This window comes from Bombus fervidus, chromosome 5, assembly GCF_041682495.2.
Source record: "Bombus fervidus isolate BK054 chromosome 5, iyBomFerv1, whole genome shotgun sequence".
NCBI lineage: Eukaryota > Metazoa > Arthropoda > Insecta > Hymenoptera > Apidae > Bombus > Bombus fervidus.
This window is the reverse complement of record NC_091521.1, coordinates 17618616-17643188: the sequence shown is the minus strand read 5'-3', so window position 1 is coordinate 17643188 and position 24573 is coordinate 17618616. Positions and strand designations below refer to the sequence as shown.

The window sequence follows — 24573 nt, the reverse complement described above, 5'->3', positions numbered from 1 at the left end:
GCGGGGGTTGAGCCATAAATGTCGCGTGGCGAGCCACGGAAACTCGCCGACAGGTCGGCGCCACCGTACCGACGCTCGGTATACTAGTCTACATTTTTGGCGGCAGCCGCCCAGTCTAAGGTCCAATCTCCGAACCGAACGGTCGTCCGAAATACTTAGGTAAAAAAGGGCTAATTTCCAATCGACCACCGCACACCGGTCGACATAGTCGAGTTTATTCGCCAACTTTTTTTTTTCTTCCACTTTCTTTTTCTTCCTTCTCTTCTACTTCGATTCTTCGTTCTCAGCTTGCCGGGAGAAAGAAAAGAAAACGAGAACAAGTTGACTTTGTTCGAGGATTTTAAACGATCGCGCGACGATTTATTTCATTGGTTCGAGAGAGAGAGAGAGAAAGAGACAAAGATCTCGACGTTAAGGGTGGGAAAGAGATAGATAAATCGTGAGTGCGACACTCTATCTGGCTGAACTGATCGAGGACGATACCAAGAGGAGCGATTCGTTCGAAGAGGAAAGATCGAGGATTCTCGTCCGCGTGTGTGCGCGCCAGTGTAAAACAGGGCGAAAAATAGGAGAGAACGCCTGACTGGACGTGGGCCTGCCTGCGCTTGTCCTTCTGCGTATATTTAGTAGGAATTCGCTCTTCCATTAACCTAGACTGCGCTCTTCTAGTACACTTACACGAGAGTCTGCAAATAATTTTAGATTGTATCACTTTCGGTTCGTTTCATTCACACTGGTACGTGTGCTTTTTAACGCTAATCGATGTTACTAACCCACGAGAACGAGAGGAGCTAATTACACTGTGGACAAATTAACGTACACGGTGGTAATTAATCTTACGAGGCAGAAACGATCGAATCATGGGACCATTCTATTATGTCGATAAATTTCTAATTTCAATTTTTAGTAACGGAACAAAGTAATTAACGAAATTACATTTTTACGAACGATCGTTGAAGTCTCGTTGATAATAGAAAAAAATTATCTATTTGTCTGTTTACGCCTGATGTTTCGTACAATGATAATACATGCATGACGTTGTTTGTATCAATCTATACGTAGCAATAATCGTATCCACAATATTATAACATTATATGTTTGCGCGTGATTTAATAAGAACACAAAATATGTAAAATATATTTATATTGTCGATGTTTAAAAAACAAAAAAGGAATACTACGATATATAAGTAATATCATATCGCAAGTACCGAAGAAAGAAAAACAGTGATATTACAACAAATGTTTCGTTGTAAAATTCTATAAATCGGTTCGACAGATTTAGATAATATAAATGACTCGGTGCGTTCAACGATCGATCGATCGATCGAACGAGTCGTAAAGATATAGTCGCGAACACCACCGTCCCGAATCAAAGTTCTAATTTCGTGGAAGCACGTTTGCAATAGTTGGCGCGACTCGCGTCTCGGTTTCTCTGCTATCGCATACCAATTCGAGGCAGACCGATCGTTCGTTGCCGCGTGCTTCTCAAAATGTAGTGGAAACGTACAAGGCACGGACATCGAAGCTCGAGGTTTCTCTTACGCGTGTGCCAATCATACAACCGAGAGAATTGTTTATAATAATTGGCAGCGATTTGTTTGGCAATTATGTAACGCGCCGCGGCGTGCCTGTCGGGATAAAAATATCCGCGGGATGCCGCCAAGTCCGACGTGTCTGTTATAGCCGCTCCCTTTCTGTGGTTAAAACGCGAAACACTTTTTTTTTTTTAATATATATACGTTGCGGTAAAAGTGCAAAATCTAGCAAATTTGATCCTTGCGGGAACGAACAGATCATATAATTAGAATTCCATGTAATGTTCATAAAATATCATTAATATTGTCCATTTGAATAGCAGACGTTCGTTGTACTGATCGAAATTTCGTTCTATTAAATGAAGTCGAGATAAATAGGACTTTACTATTTTACTATACGCAGTATTAATATTCATAAATTGACACTATCAATTGTCTAATAAATCAAGGACAATTATTTTTCGAACGCATACTTTTCAACCTATTTGGTACTATAGTACAACTATTTAGCATAGCTCTGTTCCTACAAATTCTAGGACAGTGTCGAAGCACGCGAAACACTTTTTTTTTAATATATATACGTTGCGGTAAAAGTGCAAAATTTAGCAAATTTAATCCTTGCGGGAACGAACAGATTATATAATTAGAATTCCATGTAATATTCATAAAATATTATTAATATTGTCCATTTGAATAACAGACGTTCGTTGTACTGACCGAAATTTCGTTCTATTAAATGAAGTCGAGATAAATAGGATTTTACTATTTTACTATACGCAGTATTAATATTCATAAATTGACACTATCAATTGTCTAATAAATCAAGGACAATTATTTTTCGAACGCATACTTTTCAACCTATTTGGTACTATAGTACAACTATTTAGCATAGCTCTGTTCCTACAAATTCTAGGACAGTGTCGAAGCACGCGAAACACTTTTTTTTTAATATATATACGTTGCGGTAAAAGTGCAAAATTTAGCAAATTTGATCCTTGCGGGAACGAACAGGTCATATAATTAGAATTCCATATAATGTTCATAAAATATCATTAATATTGTCCATTTGAATAGCAGACGTTCGTTGTACTGACCGAAATTTCGATCTATTAAATGAAGTCGAGATAAATAGGACTTTACTATTTTACTATACGCAGTATTAATATTCATAAATTGACACTATCAATTGTCTAATAAATCAAGGACAATTATTTTTCGAACGCATATTTTTCAACCTATTTGGTACTATAGTACAACTATTTAGCATAGCTCCTACAAATTCTAGGACAGTGTCGAAGCACGCGAAACACTTTTTTTTTAATATATATACGTTGCGGTAAAAGTGCAAAATTTAGCAAATTTGATCCTTGCGGGAACAAACAGATCATATAATTAGAATTCTATATAATGTTCATAAAATATCATTAATATTGACCGAAATTTTGTTCTATTAAATGAAGTCGAGATAAATAGAACTTTACTATTTTACTATACGCAGTATTAATATTCATAAATTGGCATTATCAATTGTCTAATAAATCAAGGACAATTATTTTTCGAACGCATACTTTTCAACCTATTTGGTACTATAGTACAACTATTTAGCATAGCTCTGTTCCTACAAATTCTAGGACAGTGTCGAGGCACGCGAAACACTTTTCTCTCAGCAAACGTATGCATCATCTGGGTTGACCCACTTTCCGGGTGTCGTGTGTTCCTCACAGACAGAAGTTAACGCGTTAATAAAAGTCATCACGCATTCTGATAATTTCTGAAACGTTTTCAACGATCGTTTGTAGGAAATGGTCAAATACTCGGAGTAGCTTAGGAACCTTTTGCTGGACTAAACCTCGTTCTCTTCAATGAGATATAATCTTCTGATTATGGCTAATGAAAGTATTATTAGGATTAGGATGTGGGAAAGCAAGTTATTTAAACGAATAATGACGTAGACAATGTGCAGGATTGTACGAATTTGTTGAATGCTGACGTTAGAGAAAGAAGTTACGAGTAGCGATACACCGTGGTAAATTTTTGGGACGATGTAACGCGTATAAAATTATAAATGGCTAAAGTGACACGCTCCAGATTGCTCATTCTCTTAATATCATAGAATACGTCACAAGTGCCAAGAGGCGCCTCGCGCCGCTTGACGAGCTAAACTACGCGTCTGACCGAATTAAGGCGTCACTACTTTCGGCCACATCGGGCTAAATATAACGCCGCAAAAAGGCGACTTTCTAGCCGTGACAAAACTTCGATTCCGAATCAAAACAATTATAATCAACGTCCGTCATCTACGTTTCTCTGTTCCCCTCATACCTATTAAATTCGCGCGATTTAAATTGAATAAATTTTTAAACACGTTATAACAATCAACGTTATACCTTGCAAAGTTTATATGCTATACAAGTATTTTCTTCATAAGAGAATAACATACATTTTGTATTGCGAAACATATAAATAAGTATCCGGGTCTGAATTTTCTAATCTCGAAAAAAAATTTTTTTTTTTTCAATATGCCGATTATATAACAAGCACGAATTTCATCCTACAAGTTGAGGGTTAAATATACCGCGTTACTATCATCCTTGAAATTCCGTTTATTTTTTTATTAATATTGCAGAGCGTGGTCTTGAAATAAGAGAATTAAACACGTTTATCTATCTGATCGCTTTGCTCCATAGATAGGTACAATATTTCTAAGCAAACTCTAATTGACTTCATGCTCATCACTTGCTTCGTATTTGTAATCATTTTTCGAATTTAACTTCTACAGGCACGTAAAATGGTTTACTTTAGTACCAGATTTCGTTTGTCCGACCAATTGCACTCTGAATCTACTTACTACGCTCGTACGTATCTATACAGGTTTCTATATCGTACATCATATTCTCCACTATTTTTTATACAAATTTCACTGAGAATTTGTTATAAAAATTAATAGCGCTAAGCAAATACTCTACTAAAAATATATATATATATCAACGATACAAATGATTTCAAGCGAAGCGAGATTTCTCAATTAATTATTCGTCGAAAATCGACAAAGTTTGGTATCTCCATCGAGCTAACGTTATTGATTTCTAAAGAGCTTCTCTGAACCTCAACTCGAGCAACGTTAGAGGAAACTTTTGATGTGTCCAGACGTTTGATATTTTCTGGGTTAAATGGTTTCTAGCGTTTCACCGCAACGTGTCGAGCTGGCTGTCTTCGATTGATAGTTAAAGTTTCAACATTGAAGGCCGATGTGCGAAAGTTTCCTTTGCCTCTGTTACATTCTCGCCTACCCTTCGTCGGATCACGCGAAACCGCCAGATAGTTGAAAGAAGCACACTTAGAAAATTCGTTCCCTGGCAAGTTTTCAATGTGAACATAATTTCCGACGACGCCATTACGATCGCTAAATTCGTTTCCTGCTGATACTCTCATTTAGAATTGTACAATATCGCTGAAAGATTTTCTCGACATTTTTCTCTAATTCTTGAATTACAATAATATCGGTAGAATACGATTTTTAACAATGAAGTTTAAATATCGTTTTAGCGATGAAAACTCTTATTTACAATTTCTTTAGAAATATCTTTCTGTTGTTTAATAACAGTGAAATGTAACTTAATTTTTTAAATTCAACTTGTATAGAGTACGCAGAAAGTAGTTGTTTTCGTATTACAATTCCGTCGTCTGACTAACGGCTGTCTGAATCTCCTTACATGGCACATTGCATAAGAACTAGTCGAGTAGTACGAATTTATAGATGTTAAACTTTCCAATAACCGACCTATGTAAGTTCAACATAAATACCTCGATACTTAAAATAGCTGACCGCTTGTTCGCTCTTTTACGACCGGTTCATTGTTCTATCTAAATGTTTCAATTGAAATATACATACAGCCTAAAATTAGCTACGACCTGACAAACTCTTTATTTATCTATTCTGTAATAAAACTAATTCGTAGGTAATACGAAACGCGAGACATTCTCATGAAGCGTTTTGAAAAGTGGCGACTTATCTAGAGAATTCGTGGATCACAGTTAAACCTTGAACACTCTTAACCGTGATACATTCTGACGCGATCGTTCTGGCAGGGAACAATGAAACAAAGAAGTAACAGGTGTCGGGGCACCTAACGCTATCAGCTGTCATCGACGTTGATCCACGTGTTTGGTCGGTAGTCTGGCATACGTCTCTGATTATTCAATTCCTAAAGGTCGTCATTTAAACTTGTATTACGCGTCCACGATGACGCACGGAAGTGGAACGCGCTGGGTGAGGACCTAACGCGGTTGTAAGCCAGCAAACGAAAAGTCACACCGTGAGCCGGCACGTATTTTCAGTTTTTGGACCTACGCCCCGGATGATTTGCTTGAACCCGTCTTGCTTATTTTTAACAGTCGTCTAGATTGCACGCGTGTTCGTTAGATAGAAGAGTCGGGCAAAAGTTATGTCGAAGAATAAAAAGATAAATTCGATTCGTTGCTTAGTTAATATTTATAACCGGAATCTAAAAAAAGTTCGAGTTATTAGTTAATCAGAGGTAATTAGCTTTACGACGAGAATGATAAAAGCTTGAGTATGAAAATTATTTGGAAGGATTTAGCGCGAAAAATGAGAACATGGGAACCTTTGGGAAATTCCAAACAAGTTCTCAGAGAACTTGCTCGTTCCTAAACCGTCGTTATTATTAGAACGCTATATTTTTTATTTACCATACTTGCTAACATTCCAAACATTACGAACCATACAATACTCTCTTCATCTTGGACATAACTAACAAATTTGCCATCACTGAATTCTAGAATCGTTCTTTGAAATCTCCGTTTCTTGCATATAGAAACATTCTCCAACTATCAGATATCTTCTCAAACAGGAAATTAATTCGAGCGAATTCAGGGTACAAGGTATTTCATCTTCAACTCACTGAGAATAATAATTTTCCTTGATATCCACCTTGCAGGTATATAAACTATCAAATGATCGAAACACTCTTAAGCAATAAACTTTTAAACGAGTCGAGATGATCTTGAACGGATTGAACAAACAAATTCTCTAATTAGCCGCGCATGGAATCCTATGGACCGAAGGGTGGGCACGTGTTGTTTTATGGGTCATTATCGTCGTCGCGGGCATAAAGGAGCCCGTTCCGATGGGGAAGGGGGGGAGGTTCGCGAAAATCGGTCAAAGTCAGCCAGAGACTCGTCGACTATGCTGCCTTCGCACAGCTTGGATGTCCACCTGTTTCCAACTAAAAACGGACCGGGGCCCGGGCAGCCTAAATATAGCGACCGCGAATCCGGGACTCTTACGTCACTACGCGACGCGACGCATCATTCTGCGTCCACGACCACCGAGCTTTTTCTTATTTTCCCTTTTCCATCCGCCACGAACGCGTTCATAGATGGTAGAAAGTATAGTACGATGGGAAGTATCGATTTGACACTAGACTGTTGTGTAATATAATGATTAGATTGTAGGTGTTTATGCGTTTATAGGAGATTTAAATATATTATTCAAAAATACCGTACAACATACCTTAAAGTCTTATTGGAACATCTAGAGAGCGAAATAAATTTCTGTCTAGGTTCATGACCTGCGTTTCTTTAATTGCAATCGAACGATGAACGTCATTACTGTTCAATAAAATCGTGTTCCGGTCATTTGAAAATCATAATTCATTTTTGTATACTTTTTTTTATCAGAAAGCTATCATTATTCACAATCTATTATTTCATTTACTGGTGAAAGCAAAACAGATTAAAATACAAAATATTAGCTTTAACGCACGCAATACCTTCAAATTTGCCGTATGTGATAATAATCTACCAAAAAACGGAAATTGCACATACCTTTCTCCGAGTGCATTCTGTAAACTGCAACACTGGCTCCATTGATGCAACCTGCAGAGACACCTGTTGAGAGTACGATACAATATTATTCGTTGCTCTATTTTATCTTACGAAAAAGAATTATATATACGTGCATGCATACATCTAAGATACTTTTCGAATTACATCATAGATGAATTACTCAACATAAAATATTTTGAATGACTATTAATTATGTATATGTATACATATATGTTTGTGCAAATACGACAAAGCAAGGTGTCGACTTTCGTTCGAAAGAAAAATATTCTCTACTTTCCATATACATTAATTAACGTTAATTTTCTTATTCTCGTAATAATATTAAAGTTATTACCGTTTAGAAAGCTTTATATTGAAATATACACAAATATTTAACGGTATAATATACATCATTGATATAAATTTCCACTCAAATGTAACAAAATTGCATACTATGAAATTTTCATTACAATTTTACTATATTTATATCTCTTGAGCAACAGGTATGTTAAAAAACAATTACCTTTGATAGATATTACTGATTTTGCGTATGGTTTGTGCCATTTGACCGTTAAAAACTTAATTAACACACTACGAAAAATTGCACTTCACTTTTGTGGCCGAAGGGTCAAGCAACGTTTCAAACTCAGTCTTGCAAACTTCTGTGAAACAAATTTTCATACGCATAAATTTCAAAATTTTCAAATAACACAAATTATTATTCGATACTAAAACGCATTATATAATTCTTTTCTTCGGTAGAAAGAAGAATATTATAGATTTTCAATTTTTTGTATTAATTTATTTCATTAGGTACAGAGTCGTACCTTAAGGTTGGTAACGATTATATTCTAAGATAAGTGGCGCCAACTTCTTCAAATTATGAATAGAATCACAGCAATAAAACATTTGTTTCTGAAACAACTTATAATACTCAAATAACACAATCTGTGAATTTTCACGTCTTTATGCAATTATATAGATTTCTCGTATCTAAATATGTATCCCAAAATTTGTCAAATACAGATGTATTTCCTAATATATACCGAGAGCAAAAAAAGTATTTACATGTTATTGTATTTAGTAATTATTATAGCATTTATCTTTTTTATACCAATTAAATAGGTCCAACTATAGAAAATTACTAAAGTATAGCAGTAAGTTTTCTATCATTTAGTAACACTTTCATACGACGACAAAAATTTGATACTCTGAAAATAAAACGTAGAACTGCTAAAATAAAAGTATGTGCAAATACTTTTTGTAGCCACTGTAGATATAAATAATTCTCCAAATACCTGATCGTAATTCTTAATGGAAACGTTTCGATAAAGTACAGAAGCATTCATTAAGTTTCGACGTTCTATTCGATTACTACGTAGAAATACGTTCGGTGATTAACCAAACTATGCAATTACGAGGGAATTAACTCGGCCGCCAGAATCAAGCATTAATGGACGACCGTTGATTTAGATCACGTATTCCAAATTTATTTCCGATGACCTTCGATCGCTCTTGCCGAGAATGAAATAGGAATACATGCGAAAGCGTTCGGATGATCCAGGCCGAGTATGAAGTGCGCGCGTTTCTAAATTTAGCGGCACCATTGCGTCAACAAAAAGAAAAGCCGATGCTCCTGTTTGTGTCGCAGTCCTCGATTGGCTGATCCGAGGAATGCCGCAACCAATCGTAATACACGTAATACCATTCGCTATTCGAAAACGGGACGAGTACGGGCTTTTCAAATACGAGCACCAAATTCGAGCTTTCGTATTTTATTCAATGAAACATTTCATTGATGTTTAACGTTTCTACCTGGATAGATATATTCTATCTATATATCTAATATAATATTATATATAGGTATTATATTTACAAATATATTTCTGGACATTGGTAGATGTACTGTATACAGTAAAATTAAGAAAAAATAGGTTTATAAATTTTAAATTTTATTAAATATAAAACGTAATATGCTAATGTGATTTTCGTCTTGGCACTAGATGGCATTATGTGTTAATACCGAGTAGTATGGTACAAAGTGTTAATGAAATCTATTTTTTACTCCCAGTTTTAAATAGTAGTTGTAAATATATATAATTATAAAGTCTGGTTTAACAAGAATGATGAAGAAATCGACCGCGAAAAATTGTGTCCGCTATACTTAGAAAGCGACAGGATGCCAACAAACACCTTTGCAAATTATCGTCCATAAGTTTCTTATTTTTAGCGCGTTTACTGTCTGCTAGCATTACAAGCCCTAAATTTGTGGCATTATTATCCTCGTACTTGTTAAATACTATCCCAGATACCAAACAGGGAAATTTTAACGTAAATATAATCTTAGCGAAGATATATTTTACGGCGCTGTTTTCTTTTTTTTTTTTTTTTATGTATTTCAAATTTAGAAATTCCTTGTTGTTTATGAGTTCGATTATACACATACCGCTATATTTACAAATTTCCGTGAAAACTGTATTTCTAAGAAATTGTAGTCTTCTATTTAAGTTTATCGCACTTCGATATTTCTAGCGATCCTATTGAGAAATATTATATATTCTAAACATTTGAAATTTGGCACGCTGAAGTATTTTAAATTCGAAATATCGAAGGCATCGTATCTTATAGTTAACACGCACTTACGCAATGTTTTTCTCTAACCTTAGACATTTATCGTAACCATTTTTATTCCGCAAATGATTAACTGACAAAAGAATACGTAGTGTTACATTAATTAACATTAATTAATCTCTTTCAGAAATTACATTATCGCTAACATACAAGATTTATACCAGCGAAGAGCAATTCCTAATATCGAATCTGAATCACAATCGTCGATCTTTCCTTCCTGACGCGAACAAATTAGATCATCAGATATCTTCACGCGTTGGATTATAAAAACGCTAAAAGTAATTTACGTTCGTTTATTTTAGCGAACGAGTGTGGTTAGCAGTTCAGTAGAGCGGCAAAATGGACGCGCGCTTTAGAAGCAATCTCGACATGATCGGGCGCAACGAGCCCATCACAAGGAAGGCCAAATTCTGGCAGAGTTACGTTCGAGCCTTAAAAGGTACTCCTTCATGCATTACCTGGAATTAAGGAATTTAACGCGAGCAGACTTTAACTTGAAAGTTTATTCGCTTTCTATTTAAATTCGGTCGCTGCTGGAAAAAATTAATTTCTCCTCTATCAACTTTATGTATATCTAATTTTTATAATATCCTTCCTTCCTTTTGAACGAAATCTTAGTTCCTTTAATTTCTTTCGCGCTTCTTATTTTCCCTTCTCACTTTTTTACAAACGAAATCACGTAATTTCCAAATTTTGTAATAATTGAGAGATTTTTTAAGGATGTATGTTTGTCGCAATTTGTCTTGTACAATACTTTTGGTATCGGTGTTTACAGAGGGCTAAGAACGAACAGCCTATAAAACTATTACTGTTTATAGGCACCGACGATATGAGAGCCCCTGAACACACGCACAGACCTCGCAGCATTTTCCGCTCAGATTATCCTGAGCTATCCACCTCGTGGCCATTTGGAAAGTCTATCTTTGAAACCCCCATCCATGCGGCTGATCGCATCAACGTTCCTGGATACAGGTAAGATTTCTTGGAGTACCTTTGAAACTCGTTAACTAACAGTATTTTAATCGATGCTTAAGAATCGATACTTTGTTGAAACTTTGATAACATAAATAATTTAATTAGGTAGGCAGGCCACTCGTGCGATAAAAGATAAAAGAAAGATCATCTTAACGTATTTTTCAATACATGGTCAAATGTAGTGACGAACATTTTTATAGAATAACCTTATGGAACGTTGCAAAATCTCAAAGTCGATGTAAAAGATGTTTCCGCGTTTCTGTTATTTATACACTTGAGCAACGACAAAATGATCGACTATGTTCTTACAATCTGGCAATAGCTTTACAATGATTAATCCATTCGAATAATTATCTTGAATAGTATTATTTATCATCTTAAATAATAAGACGAAGCAAACTTTTTTTTTTTATTAAAATAAACGTTATTCCCTGAAGGTACCTGCCCGTCCACCGTGAGATCTACGGTTACACACCGAGGCAGATCTACCCGCATCAATACAAACCTGTAGAACGCTTCATCCCCGGTACGTACTAAAGAACTCTGAGCAAAAGTCCAAACGAAAGAGAGTGAACGACGTCGTAAAACCAAATCAAAAAAGTAATTATAAAAACCACAGAAAAGATCAGACAGAAAGAATCGAGAAAGAAAAAGAAGCGCGAAACGAAACGAAAAGAAAAGTTTGGAAAGTTTAAACGTTGTTGTAAACACGCGACTCGAACGTTCACGAACGAGAGAGAGAATATAATTATAAAAATTCTAGTGCCAAAAAGTAAAAAAAAGAAAAAAAAAACGGAAACGACAAAAAAATACGAATGAAAGCAAAAAAGACCTGAGTGAGAACGAAAAAGAGAATGAACGAAGAAACGCATGAGAATGTGGAACGAAAGCATTATCGTCGTTGAATCCAATTAATTAATTAATTATAACCGCTCGTTCTCGGAGTTTTCTTCCTTTAGTTGATAATTCTTGTCAAAGTTCTTGTCAGTAATTTGTAACCAGGTGCTTTTGGCTTCTGCCTGTTGGATAGACGAATAAGTTAAGATAAAAGTTAAAGCTTTGAGAGTCGAAAATAAATAAACGAACGAAAAGGAAGGCTATAAAGACACGTTAACTTTGTCGGAGGTGTAAATATTCGGCGGTCCGCGATTATTTCCCTCCAAGGCCTTTCTCAGAAGCCAGAAACGCCATCCTGGAGGATCCGTCTCGTATCCTTATGAAAAGAGCCCTCCACCTTTGCCTGCACTCCATCGTGACTAAAAAAGAAACGAAGTGAAAATGAGTAAAAAGCGAAGCAAGGCAACTGAAAATATACATACATGGGATGCTCCCAATCCTTCGAAAAAAGAAAAAAAAATACCTTTGTATTGTTATGTGTCATCCCCATCCGACGTGTGAAATGCGTATGCACTCTTGGACACGTACGTGTTTTGAATTTTTTCGAATCGTATTTAATTCACCTCGAGTTCATATTTTATCTACGTGTCTCGATACCTTTTCTCTTCACGTGCACAGAACCATGCCATAATATGTGTAATACTAATTTACTCTACTCCGTACACTTTGTATCTAAGTTATTATACTTATAATATGTCGCTATACGAAAACATGCATCTATACATACGTATAAAAAAAAATATATATATATAATTATGTTAAATATGCCTCAAGACTTGTTTGCCTCGCGATTATACGATTCATTTTTCTTTTTCTCTTACGCCTTTTGAAATAGAACGCGTAATGATTTTTCTGTTTTTAATAAAAGGAAAATAAAAGAACAATTCGATTATATGTGACTGAGGAGCAGCTTGACATCCACTGATGACCGTCGTTCCCATTGGTGTTCGTTGGTGTTCAATTAATTATAATAATTATCTTTGCATCAGAGATGGGCTAGAAATGATTTTGGTAACTAATTAATAATTAACTCGGTCGTGGTGATAGACATGTTTGTTAGAGACTTATGTACTATTCGAGCGTAGATAGCATCTGATCGAAGATCGTGGTATCGATATAACAGATATAATTTTCGCATCGCACGTTTAATCGCCAACGTAACCGCGTTGTTGCATCTCTTCGTGACTAAATAAATAATAATACGATACGTACGTTTGCAATTGAATAATCAGTGAATAATCAGTTTTAATAGAGAGATAACAATACATCTATCCAACGAATCGGTGTGCTATAGTCTGTCAAAAATTAATTGGCCACTCAAGGCTGCTTCGCAGCGCCAGAAATAGCACATGTCGGCACTAACGCGTATTTCTTTCGCATAATTACGCAGCTATACTATAAAAGAATAGCTATACTACGTAACTACTATATCAGAACGAAATAAAAATTTCTAAATATGCAAATATGTAATAACGTGACAATAGCTCAAACGATAATCGCTTTCGGTAACAGAAACTAGACACATAATGGATGGGGTTTGATTATTGAATGGCCTTGAGCGATTAATTAATTTTCGTCAGACTGCAGATAGTCTACGTACACAGTTCTCGGTAACGTTAGCGATAATAAACTAAACTGTAAATAGTCAGCAAACATAATGCCCATCTCTATTTTGGAAAAAAACTACAAATTTAAACAAAAGCGTGGAGATATTAAAACAAACTAAACGTAGATGGTATCGACGTATACTAAGCGATAGCTCGACCGAAGCAGCACAAAACCGTGAATTAACAATAAGATTAATATAATTAATACCATTAATACGATTGTCCGTTAAAAATCGGTGGATGTCTCTCGTGTTGTTCGATGTCGTCAACAATGGAAGTGTCGATGGATGGAAATGGCGACGATCAACGACCGAACGACTGACAGAAACGTGGCCAGGCATCATGGATCATCGTTCATCGATCATCGATCACACGGCTCACTGATCTCTTACGCTCATACGTTTTGTTCTCCATGCCTCTTGCGTCGTCCGAGAAAACGAAACCACCATCATCATCATCATCCACGTTGCTCGTCGTTGTCCAGATAAACGAGAAAATATCTGCGAGCTAAGCAACCACCCGTTAAAAGGGAACAAACGAATCGCATGCAGCTCTGATCCTAATTTCTTTCCAGGCACTAGACCCAACAAGTGGCTTTTACTCAATCGCATCGTCGATTTGAGCGACCTTAGGCGACAGCAAATTGCACGACACTGGCAGACTAGAGAAACTAAACAACGAAACACGCTTACTACAAAAGTGCGACTTCGTCATTGCATACGAAGAAAGGATACTGACATCTTGCGCGATACTAACCTACTCTAAACTATAACCCGATACGCTCCCAATAACTGTGATTGGCGATTAGTATCTTGAGCTTGGTAACGTTACAGTGAAGTGTGATATTGATAAAAATTGCAAGTTTGTTTATTATCGTTCTATTTTGATTATTATCGATGATCTTCGCCTTAGGAGAAATAGACGCGATAGAAGAATATTTGACTTTTAATATCGAGTGTATCGAGCGTTCGTACAACTGTAACTGTCACAGATCAAGATATTAATTGTCGAGACATTAAGAAGTAACCTCTGACATTTGCTTAACGGTACACAAATAATATTGTCCTTATCCTAGAATTAACATTAGTATCTCCAAGTGATTAAACTGGTGATTTCTTCGTTTCGAGTGGTACACTATCAACCAAAAGTACTTACCTACGTATTCTTTACACTTTACCATTCGATCGTTACATAAAAAAAATCCCTATATAAAATTACTTTTACGCGTGACCCTTCATTTACTAGAATTAATAACCAAGTTTAAGAACAAGTTTATTACACGTACGTAGTATTCTCACCAAATTCTTATTTTCCATAATTCTATAATTCTATTTTTCCCCGGTAGAGCTTCTAAAATCAATTTCGCACTTTTCGTTCGTAGTGTACGGTGAGCACGAATCGTACACAAAAATCAGATCCAAGTATGCAGTTGTGTATGGTAATTGGCTGGAATCATGCAAAGCGTACTTAACGTACTAATAATACGCCCGCGTCACGTTTTTATCCCATTTCCCTCATCGACACGAAAACGAAAGAAAGAAACGAAAGCAACGATTTCACACATGCGCACGTGCCTGGATTTCTCTCCATCGATGTGTTCAGACGATCGTCGAGAGAATGTCACGACTACCCACGGTTCTCGAAAGCATGGGGAAGGAAATATGATCGAAGCCATCATGAAACAGTGGCCAATACGACGGATCGAGAATACGAATCGCTTTGTAATAAGCACGAGAAAGCTGCTACACACTGTATATGCATATGAAATTTCCAATAAACTCAAGTGACTCAACGAACGAACGTTTTTTTGGCTAATAATTTTTCAGCGATCGTTTTTTTTACTTCTCAAGATGCGGCATATTTTTGTTTTTTTCGAGAAGAGCTACTCTTGAGGAAAATTTCATTTTCTCGATGTCATTGATTTTATGCTACTTCGAGACAATTTTTCCAATTATACGCGGGCGAATATTTTTTCAAATGCGATATTTTCGTTGCGTTTCGCCAGGAGCGTTGCCCTCGCCAACGCCATTTTTGATTTTTCCTTTTTCGCTGTGTAATCGAAGGAACTTTTTGTCTTTTCACTTTTGTCCACGACGGCAAACGATATTTAGGACGTGTTAACTCTTGCAGCTGAGGTGGAGGTCGCAGTTTGATTACACTAATCTGGATCGATAAGAACGAGAGATGAATTAAAGAACAAAAATAAAAGAACGATTTGGATAGGTAATCGGAAGAAAAATATAGAAAGGAAGAGCGTACGACGGCGATTCGATCGTAATAATTGTGGTAGAAGGCAGAGAAAAAATAGTCGTGAGACTTATAAATAGAAGAAAAATGAAAAAAAGGAAAGCAAAGGGAGTGAATAAAAGGAAATTCAATATGGCCGCCAAACTTGAAAAAGCTGGAAATTTTCTCTCGACGCTTGCGCGTTCTAATTTCTTACCATTGATCTATTCGATCCAATATCGTCACTTATCTCCATTCGTTATTCAATTTCTTAATTTTTATATTCTTTATTATTATATTATCATAAACGAGGACAAAATGGAGAAAAGAATCGAATATAGGAGATACATGGACGATGTGGAGCAATTGACCCAAACACTCCAATTAATATATGCTTTACTACGCACGCGTATTCGAAGTATTCTTTTCATCCGACTAACAAGCGATAATTAATTTCAGCTAGATCCAAAAATTTCTATCTTTTTCAGGAGATGGCATGTACTTTTTTCTTCTCTCTCAATCCGATCCCTCCAACCCCAACCTTTTACCTGCTTATCAATTATAATACCGAGTTGGTGGAAAAGTAACGTTGACCTTTGATAGCGCTAAAAGGAACAATTTCAAAATAGTCACTATCTTACAATAAATAATGTAACAGATTCTAAATATTATGATAAATACCATTGCATTGTTTAATCTTTACTAAAAATTACGTAGATGGAAAAGATCTTTGGTCCAAGTTGCAACGGTGTACGTATCTATTCGACGAATTAATCGAAATGTTATTTTAGAAAAATTGCAACAGAAAATCACACCTATCGTTGAAGAATTGTTTAACGATGGATTTGTACCGAAAGCAACTCAAAGAATGCAGCAGAAATTAAGATAGAATAAAAGCATAAAAACAATGAAATTGCGTAGCAATCGCTTTGCTCTTCGTTACTTCTCCACCAGCCAAATATAATTATAATTCTTTCCTTCGACAGTGACGCATTGATTAACCTGATTAAAGTAATTTTCGAACCAATAGAATCGTAGCAGTAGATAGATAGCGATATAGATTCTGTAGAAAAATCCTGTAGAAAAGACCTGTGTTTCGTGCAGTCTTGATGATGGCCACGAGTTCGTAACGATTAACAGGAATAACTTGTACTTCGCGGCGAATTTCTAAGTGTATTGCGATTCATTGAGCGACCGGCGAGCAGTGTAAAAAATGAGATAAGAAAGTTTTTAGAAAATATCTGATCGCTCTTTTTTCCTCTCCGCTTTTGGAGAGTACGATGCGATTTTTTGAGGCGGTATTTTTCACCCCCACCAGGTTAGTATACTTTTTTACACGTTACGTGGCGTCGTGTTACATTTCATTTCTTTCTTTAATTTTCTTTTTTTTTTTTCTTTTTTTGTGAGAGCGGCTCGAATGTTTCGTTTTTCTCTTTTAGAAGGAAAGAATCGTGCTTCGATAAGCTTTTATCATATACATCTACGGCTTGCTACGGATAGGTGAAACACGCACGGCTTTGGAAGAACACCCAAAAACGGGGACAAAACCCTTGTGAACCTTAACTCGCATTTTTGCCCTCCTATTTATTCGTTTTTATCGGATTAGCAGCGAACGGGACACGATGCATTAGTTAAGCTTGTTACTATCTTATTAGCATAGGGTGTTTTAGGTAAAGAGTCAAATATATTATACGGTAATGAAAAGAGTTGAATGTAACTCGTATGTTACTTAATCTTTCCCGTATAATCTATTTTTTTATTGTTTTTACTCTATTTTAACTATTTTACTGCAACATGTTAAAAGGAAGCTTAACAATAAACAAGTATTAGATAAACGACAGCGATATGTACATATGGTACATATGGTATGGAATAATTGTTATATGAAATTGTGTTATATTCTTCCTAAAACACCACTGCGTCTTTTATTAAAGCCACGTACCAACAGTGCATGACACATAACAAAAACGATGCTACTAACAAGAGAAACATCTTTCTTTAAAGAATACATAGATGCTGAAAGCTAAAGTACTAAACCAGAGAAAATGAAACGCAAATAAATAATAGTCGGGCAGATTCCGGCCAGATTCGCGACGAAATCAAACCGATGGTACGCACGGTTTTTCACATTAGGTGTCATTTATCATACGTAGATTGTAGCATACGATAAACACATAAAACGATTCATCGGAGAAAGACAATTTGAGAAGATGAATCTCAAGCCTCTCAATAGTTTAGTGACATGTTGTTTATGTGGACTTGTTACGTTTCTTCATTCTTTTTTTTTTCTATAGAATATCATCGGTCCTTCTCGATGGAATATTAATCCTCCTCGAGTAAAAAAATGGATTCCGTTCATTGTTTGATCAACGATTCGAACGAATTTAATCGAATTATTTTAACTTTTTATTAAACCGTTTCGATGCCCAGTCTATAAAAAAAAAAGCAATCAGTAATATGATAAAATAAAAATTGTTTGTGCAATATTAAAAAAAATGATCTTCCAATTTGTTAAATATTAAACGTTAAAAAATATTCCACACCGGTATAGAAAGTTCTTCTTCAAAAAAATTATTACCATCGGTCACAGATGTATATGATGTTTTAGAAAAATCCATCTTTTGGATATCTTCTTTAACAACGAGAAAACAAACTAAATATTTACTTCGTACGGATCGCCTTAATATTTTTAATTGTCTGTGTATCCATTCTTTACTCGAAGGAATCTGCAAGCCTGTAACAAAAAGTTGAATTCGATTTACAATAAATCTGATTCGACCTTTTGCTTGTATTTTATATACATATTGAGTTCACGAGAGCATTTTTTACGTGCAAAGTAACAAGGCAAATCAAGTGGGAAGAAAATTAATAACTCCTTAAACGTTCAAGTAAGATATGAATAATTCTTCGTTAAACTTGATTTGTCGAAAGATTTTCAATAGAAAGAAAAACGCTCTCGTCACCTCACTGTCGTTTGTTTGATCATGCAACGTCGAGAAATTCGCGCCTCGTCATCGATTACCCACGGGACAAATCAATATCTCGTGTAACGGTCGGGCGCGTTAAAAGTTCGGGTCACGTAATGCTGCGATTTGTTGAATTCTCGATGTTGCATAACTCTATCGATTGCATTCCTGTATAGGTCGAACCCTACAAACTGGTTGAAATAAATAAGAAAGACAGGAAAAGATTACATAAGCGAAAACCAAAAAAAAAAAAAAAAAAATAATTCAAATTCGCAAGATATAAGAGAAGCAAAATATATTAAAGCATAGAGTACATTCTAACTATGATGATAATTTCTAGTCTGTAAAATCGCAACAGTAAAAAAAAAAAAGAAGCAAATTCTCTCAGAAGAATAAAATAAACCGTATATAACTATTTTTAAAAGTAAATTTTTCCACTACGCTAGATACATGAGAAAGCTAAATTTATAACGAACAGATTCATCCACTGTCGATTTACAACTATAGATTCCGAATAATATACGAAGCCTAATAATAAACAGAAAACTTCTCGCGTATTTCGTGAATGCTTGTTCCGTTGTTGATGCCGGATAAAATTACCGGCGTGCTTGTGATTAATTATTTTGACCGAGTATCAAAAGATTCAGGGTCGGGAGGGGAGAGACCGTCAGGAATGCACGAAACATTGTGCAAATTTTTGTTTCATTGCCATAAATATCACGATACAGCGAAACCGTTCGACCCTGAGAAAGCTTGGGCCGATCATCTGAACCGCTTGGCAGACATCGACAGGCTGTATCCGAGCAAATCGCCTTTGTTGGCTCGGCATATTAGCCCTCCTCTCAGTACGAAACGATTGTTCGATATCCACGGTGAGTACTTCTCGTTGCTCGCATTTCGCTTCCTCTTTTCTAAACGAGTTTCTTCTTTGAGCATCGCGTCTCAACTCAGAACTCAAGAAAATAAGTGTATTTGACGTAACGGATTTACTGTCAGTGTGATTAATAGCGAAGAAGATTCTAAAGAAGATCGACGAGTCGTTGTTGTATCAAGTTGCTGTCTCTTTATGACATTTTATCGGGCACTTACGTCAATACTGTTACTTTGAATACGAAGATTTGTAAGTGGTGTGGAACTTTAATGGCGTCATAATGTTGGAAAGATCTTTAGAAAATGATTTAGTGCAATAGTTCCGGACATTACAAGTACAAAGAGTTATTACTTTCTGCTAAAATCTAAAACACATTCTTTTATCTTTCATATTCCGATTGTCTCGTTTATTTCAAATTCCGAGTAACTGATTCTATCTAGACTGAAGTTCAAAACGCTACCTGACGGCTCGAACGTACTGTTCCATCGAACAACCGACGACTCGCAACTTGCAATTTTTGCTTTTCCATTGAAAACGCCGACGTTTCTTCTTCTTCGCAATTTTCCACTCAAGTAACGCGAGTTTGATTCGTTAAAATTACAAACTGCAAAATATACAATATTAAACATCAAAGAAAATCCAAAAGGAACCTGTGAACGAATATCGTTTTTAATTTCAGGTAACTTGGTGACCGATTACGATTACTTACCATCCTTCCCCTCGTTGTTACGCAAGAAGCCTTTGTTCGATCTTCTCGAGCCATCACCAATGGCACCGATCAGTGCCTTCACCAGAGACCCATGGTGGTACCCAAGCTTTGCTCCCTATATTCCCAACTATGCTGCGAGAGTTACCCCGTTTTATCTGAGGGACAGTTACCTTAGTCCTGTTAAACGTAGCTATCTGTGGAGCCGACATCCAATCAGGCCTTTTGGTACGTAATCGCTTTATCTTTTTATTGGCGATGCTTTCATAAACAAACGATCGCTCCTTGTCTGAGAAAGTAATTGCAAAAACACCGTAGTACAGGTGTAGGTCTAGTACAGCTTGATACACTTCTTGGTTATTAAAGTAGTTCGTTTGTTTCAACTACTTACTTGAGAACTTCATCCTATGAGTGATAATAATTAGACTGCGAGCGTGTTTATACAAATTTGTATTTTTATGAACATAATTGAAGGAATGGAAGTTATGTAGGGATTTGTTTTACTCTCTGAATGCTGCAACGAGTACTTTGGATACTTTATTTGAATATTTTCTGTTTTCTTCATTTATTTTTTTTTTTTTTTTTTTTTTCTTGATGTTAAAGTATTCGTTCCCCTTCTTATTTTGCTATTTGCTTCGTTACGATTTTATTGGATTTATATCATTTCATACGTGGTAGATGCCTCACTCTGTCGAAAGAAATAAACGTTTAATAAGTAGGTAATAATTTCATGGAAATTATATTTTGAATGCTTCTGTTTTGAATAAGTGACGAAATTTTCTCAGATAAAGAGCGAAAAACGGTTGAAAGCAATTTAGGATACCGCAATATATTTTAAGAATTCTTTTTAATTCAATCAGAGTCGCGTTGAGGAAAATATCATTATTTTTTTTTTTCTTTCCAAAGACGTTTCAATCATTTCTTAATTAAAAAAAAAAAAGATTCAAATAAAAAACCATGAATTAAATCCTTGTCAATCTCTCTAGAGTTTGCATTTAAATCAATCGGAACGAAATTTGCCTGAAGATGCTAATTAGTAGATATGATGCGATAAATTGCACAATAAAAGGAAACTACTTAAATTAAACAGGTTTAAAAATTCAGCAGTATCCCTGTTTATTGCAAAATCGAGGAAAAGTACCAAAATCTAAATAAACGAGGCTGTCCAAAAATTCCTAGACAGTTAGGATTTAGCTTGAAACCAAAATACAATAGGAAACAAAAACGACAGAGCTTAAACAGGGAAACAAGATTCAAACAATAGTCTACAAATTCTTGCACTTTACTGTACCTTTTCACGGTAAAGGAACACGTAATGTAGTTATCAATTATTTATGATATCGATGTGTTATCAACGTTGAATTATTTACAGAATCATAAATCATTCCGAGTGAAAATTTCTTTCCGCGACATTCGATCGAGTGCTTAGTTACGTAACATTATAAAATGGGATTACATCTGGCATTATCTGACCGATTGTTTACCATTTGGCTCGAGTACAGATACGGTTGCTTCAAAGGATAAACCGCAAAATTCATGGCGACACGCGCCAGACGCCAACTTCCGGATTCGAGCCAAGTACATACGTACATATTCCTTTCTCTTGGCAGACTCTAGTCAATTATTTAACGATTACATCTTTGCTTTTCATTCTATTAAAACATCATTATTCAACTCTGTCGCTGCATTCGCAAATCGGACAGTCGATATCGCATAAAGGATTTATTACTAGAAACTTGTTGAAAGTGGTTTAAAGAACAATGGATTGTACGAACCCAATGGAATCCATGATAGGTTGCAATGATCTGAATTAATAATTGAGTATCACATACTCTAGTAGACTTTTTATAGTTTATTAAGTTTTGTAATTTTTAGGAAAAAAGAGAGAAATATTAATAAAAAAAATTGTAATAACTTGAAACTTACTTATAGAAAAGCAAATTATATACGCGTTATTAAATTGCAAGACGCTCGGGTCAATAAACAGCCTGTTCTTTTTATAATAAAGGCAAGAGCGTTATGGTGAAACTAATACTTCCGGTACTCGCACGATTCAAATGTCAGGGTAATAATATCGTCATCAAAGAGGCTTCTTTGTTCATTCAATTCCCGTGCCCTACTTCTTCAACAGCCGTAACGATTCGATTATTACTGAAAACAAAATTTCATTAAAAAAATTTAATAGGAAAATATTTAATAAGCTTAGAACTAAGAAACTTTTATTCAATCTTGACTAATTTTTCAAAATTACTTTCTAATAGTTTGATACTTTCCAACTTGTTGATATCGATATCTAAATTAACGAAAGGAGTATTTAAAGCAATAAAATTCAAATATTTATTCTCGTGTATCAATCAAACGAGAAACTTGCGTGACCATAGGAATATTTAATTTAGCTTAAATGGCTGGCAGAAACTGGAAACTGTTGGAAATGATACTGTGCAACTGTTGCTGACTTTGCAGCATTGTTTTACCTGGCAAAGGTTTCACATTGATGCGAAGCCATTCACTTGCTAGATTTTCTCAACGTTATATTGTCACGTGAACATGAGCCTCGATCGACCGCTATTTCTGTGAAAGATATGTATTTATTCGTATAAAAACTATCGATGCGAATTAAATTAATCGCTTCAAATGTAAACAAAATCAATAAGGAAGGTTGCATTCGAAAATTCAGCGAAAAATGTATAAAGATTCAAAAGCTATTGGGTAAAGTATTGGATAAAATTTAGTAACAGAAAAAAGAAACGAAATAAAACAGAACGATAGTAAGAAAACAGCTAGAAGAAAAGACTTGTTAGTGAACGAAAGTGATATGCAACTCGAATATATCTGTTGTATTTCAGGAGACTTATACTACTATTATTCGAAGCCAGTTCCACGATTTCACTTTACCAGCCCGTGGTATAATAAACGTACCACACATTAAGAAACAAAGTGAGCGATAAGATTAAAATGTGGCCAAGTGTTTTGCATCCTGTTACCCTTACACGTTAATTCTGTGAACAAATAATAATCAGATGGAACGAATCACGTCATGCTGCTGTACATATTTCTGGCTACGATGAGATTTATTTATCAATTAACACGCAGCTAAACGTAACAAACGTAACACGAACGAAAATGAAACAAGTCTTAAACGAAGTTTAGAATCATTATTATAGCTCGTGTTACCTGGGCTGTTCGAGCGAATGAGACTGAGATACATATATCGAACCTAACCGTGTCATCATAAAATCATATAAAATCACTCACCATGTTTACAGTACGAAACAATTCATGCAATTAAAAAAAAAAAAAGTTATAGAAAACGAAGAATTGTTGCCAAACAGTGTCACACATCTTGTCTGTAATTTTGTACGTGACTTATGTGCCTGGATTTACAACGTCCCCTCTAATAGGTTATTTTTATTTGAAATACGCTCCTCTTTGTACATTTCACTCGACTAATATGCATATCAATATACAATTGTATACATATCGACAGAATATCGAAGCATCTGCAAACAGAAACTCCCGGAGTAAGGTAATAACAATAAACGGACCTTTGTTCACGATTTTTCAACAGCTACTCGTTTCCACAGACTCGTCGATAGTTTGTGTTTGCAGAGAATTTCAGATTTTTTAACACATCAGCTTTAGATGACCCGCGAGATATCGACGGACACCGGAAACACGATCCGTGTCGAAAACATTTTTTTTACCGTGTAAAGATATTCCTTTCCCTCCTCTGTTAAAAGATACTCTAATTTTTACTACGTACGTGTATGTGTACATATACCTACTCTGTTATCCTAGCGTTACGCTTTGAGAGCTCTAACGAAAATACCGTATTACATGTTTTCACGGATTTGAAAAGATTCGATGCTGGAGAACGTATATCTAAGCGATTAGAACTCTCGAAGCAACGTTCACCTTGTTCTAGATATATATATATATATATATATTTGTGCCTGATCCATCGATCGATCTTTTTGCAGCTCACGTCTACTGATGACTGTGCCGCCCCGCATGGAACGCGTGATACGAAAATAAACGATGGAAAAAGCCAAATAAAGTCTCGAAAAAAGTTAACATAAAAAAGAAAAAAGACAAAAAAAAGAAAGATGTGAAAGAGTATTTACATGGTATCCTATAAGCAACCATTCGATACCTATTTGCCCGATTATTTCTTTTCTCACAGTACGTATCATCGTCCACGGAGTTTTATTTATTAACGTTTCTCATCACCATGGTTTATTGTACTATTCGTTCGTGCTGTCTACGAATAAAATAAACACTGCCTAAATTTTACTACAAATCTCCTTTCT

General features: G+C 35.5%; 1 protein-coding gene across 4 annotated transcripts; it reads left to right on the top strand.

The window, feature by feature from the left end:
• Positions 1 to 24556, top strand: Mf (myofilin). 4 transcript variants are annotated; one of them, XM_072004226.1, is made up of 8 exons: positions 1 to 159; positions 10318 to 10454; positions 10834 to 10987; positions 11428 to 11516; positions 19415 to 19558; positions 20237 to 20491; positions 23110 to 23200; positions 24244 to 24556. In XM_072004226.1, the coding sequence occupies exons 2-7, from the start codon at positions 10355 to 10357 to the stop codon at positions 23190 to 23192; spliced, it is 825 nt and encodes a 274-aa protein (XP_071860327.1). In that variant the 5' UTR covers positions 1 to 159; positions 10318 to 10354; the 3' UTR covers positions 23193 to 23200; positions 24244 to 24556. The 4 variants fall into 4 exon arrangements, with proteins under 4 accessions (XP_071860327.1, XP_071860330.1, XP_071860328.1 ...); XM_072004227.1 differs by lacking the exon at positions 1 to 159 and adding an exon at positions 288 to 439; XM_072004228.1 differs by lacking the exon at positions 1 to 159 and adding an exon at positions 603 to 626.
• Positions 24557 to 24573: the final 17 nt, after the last annotated feature.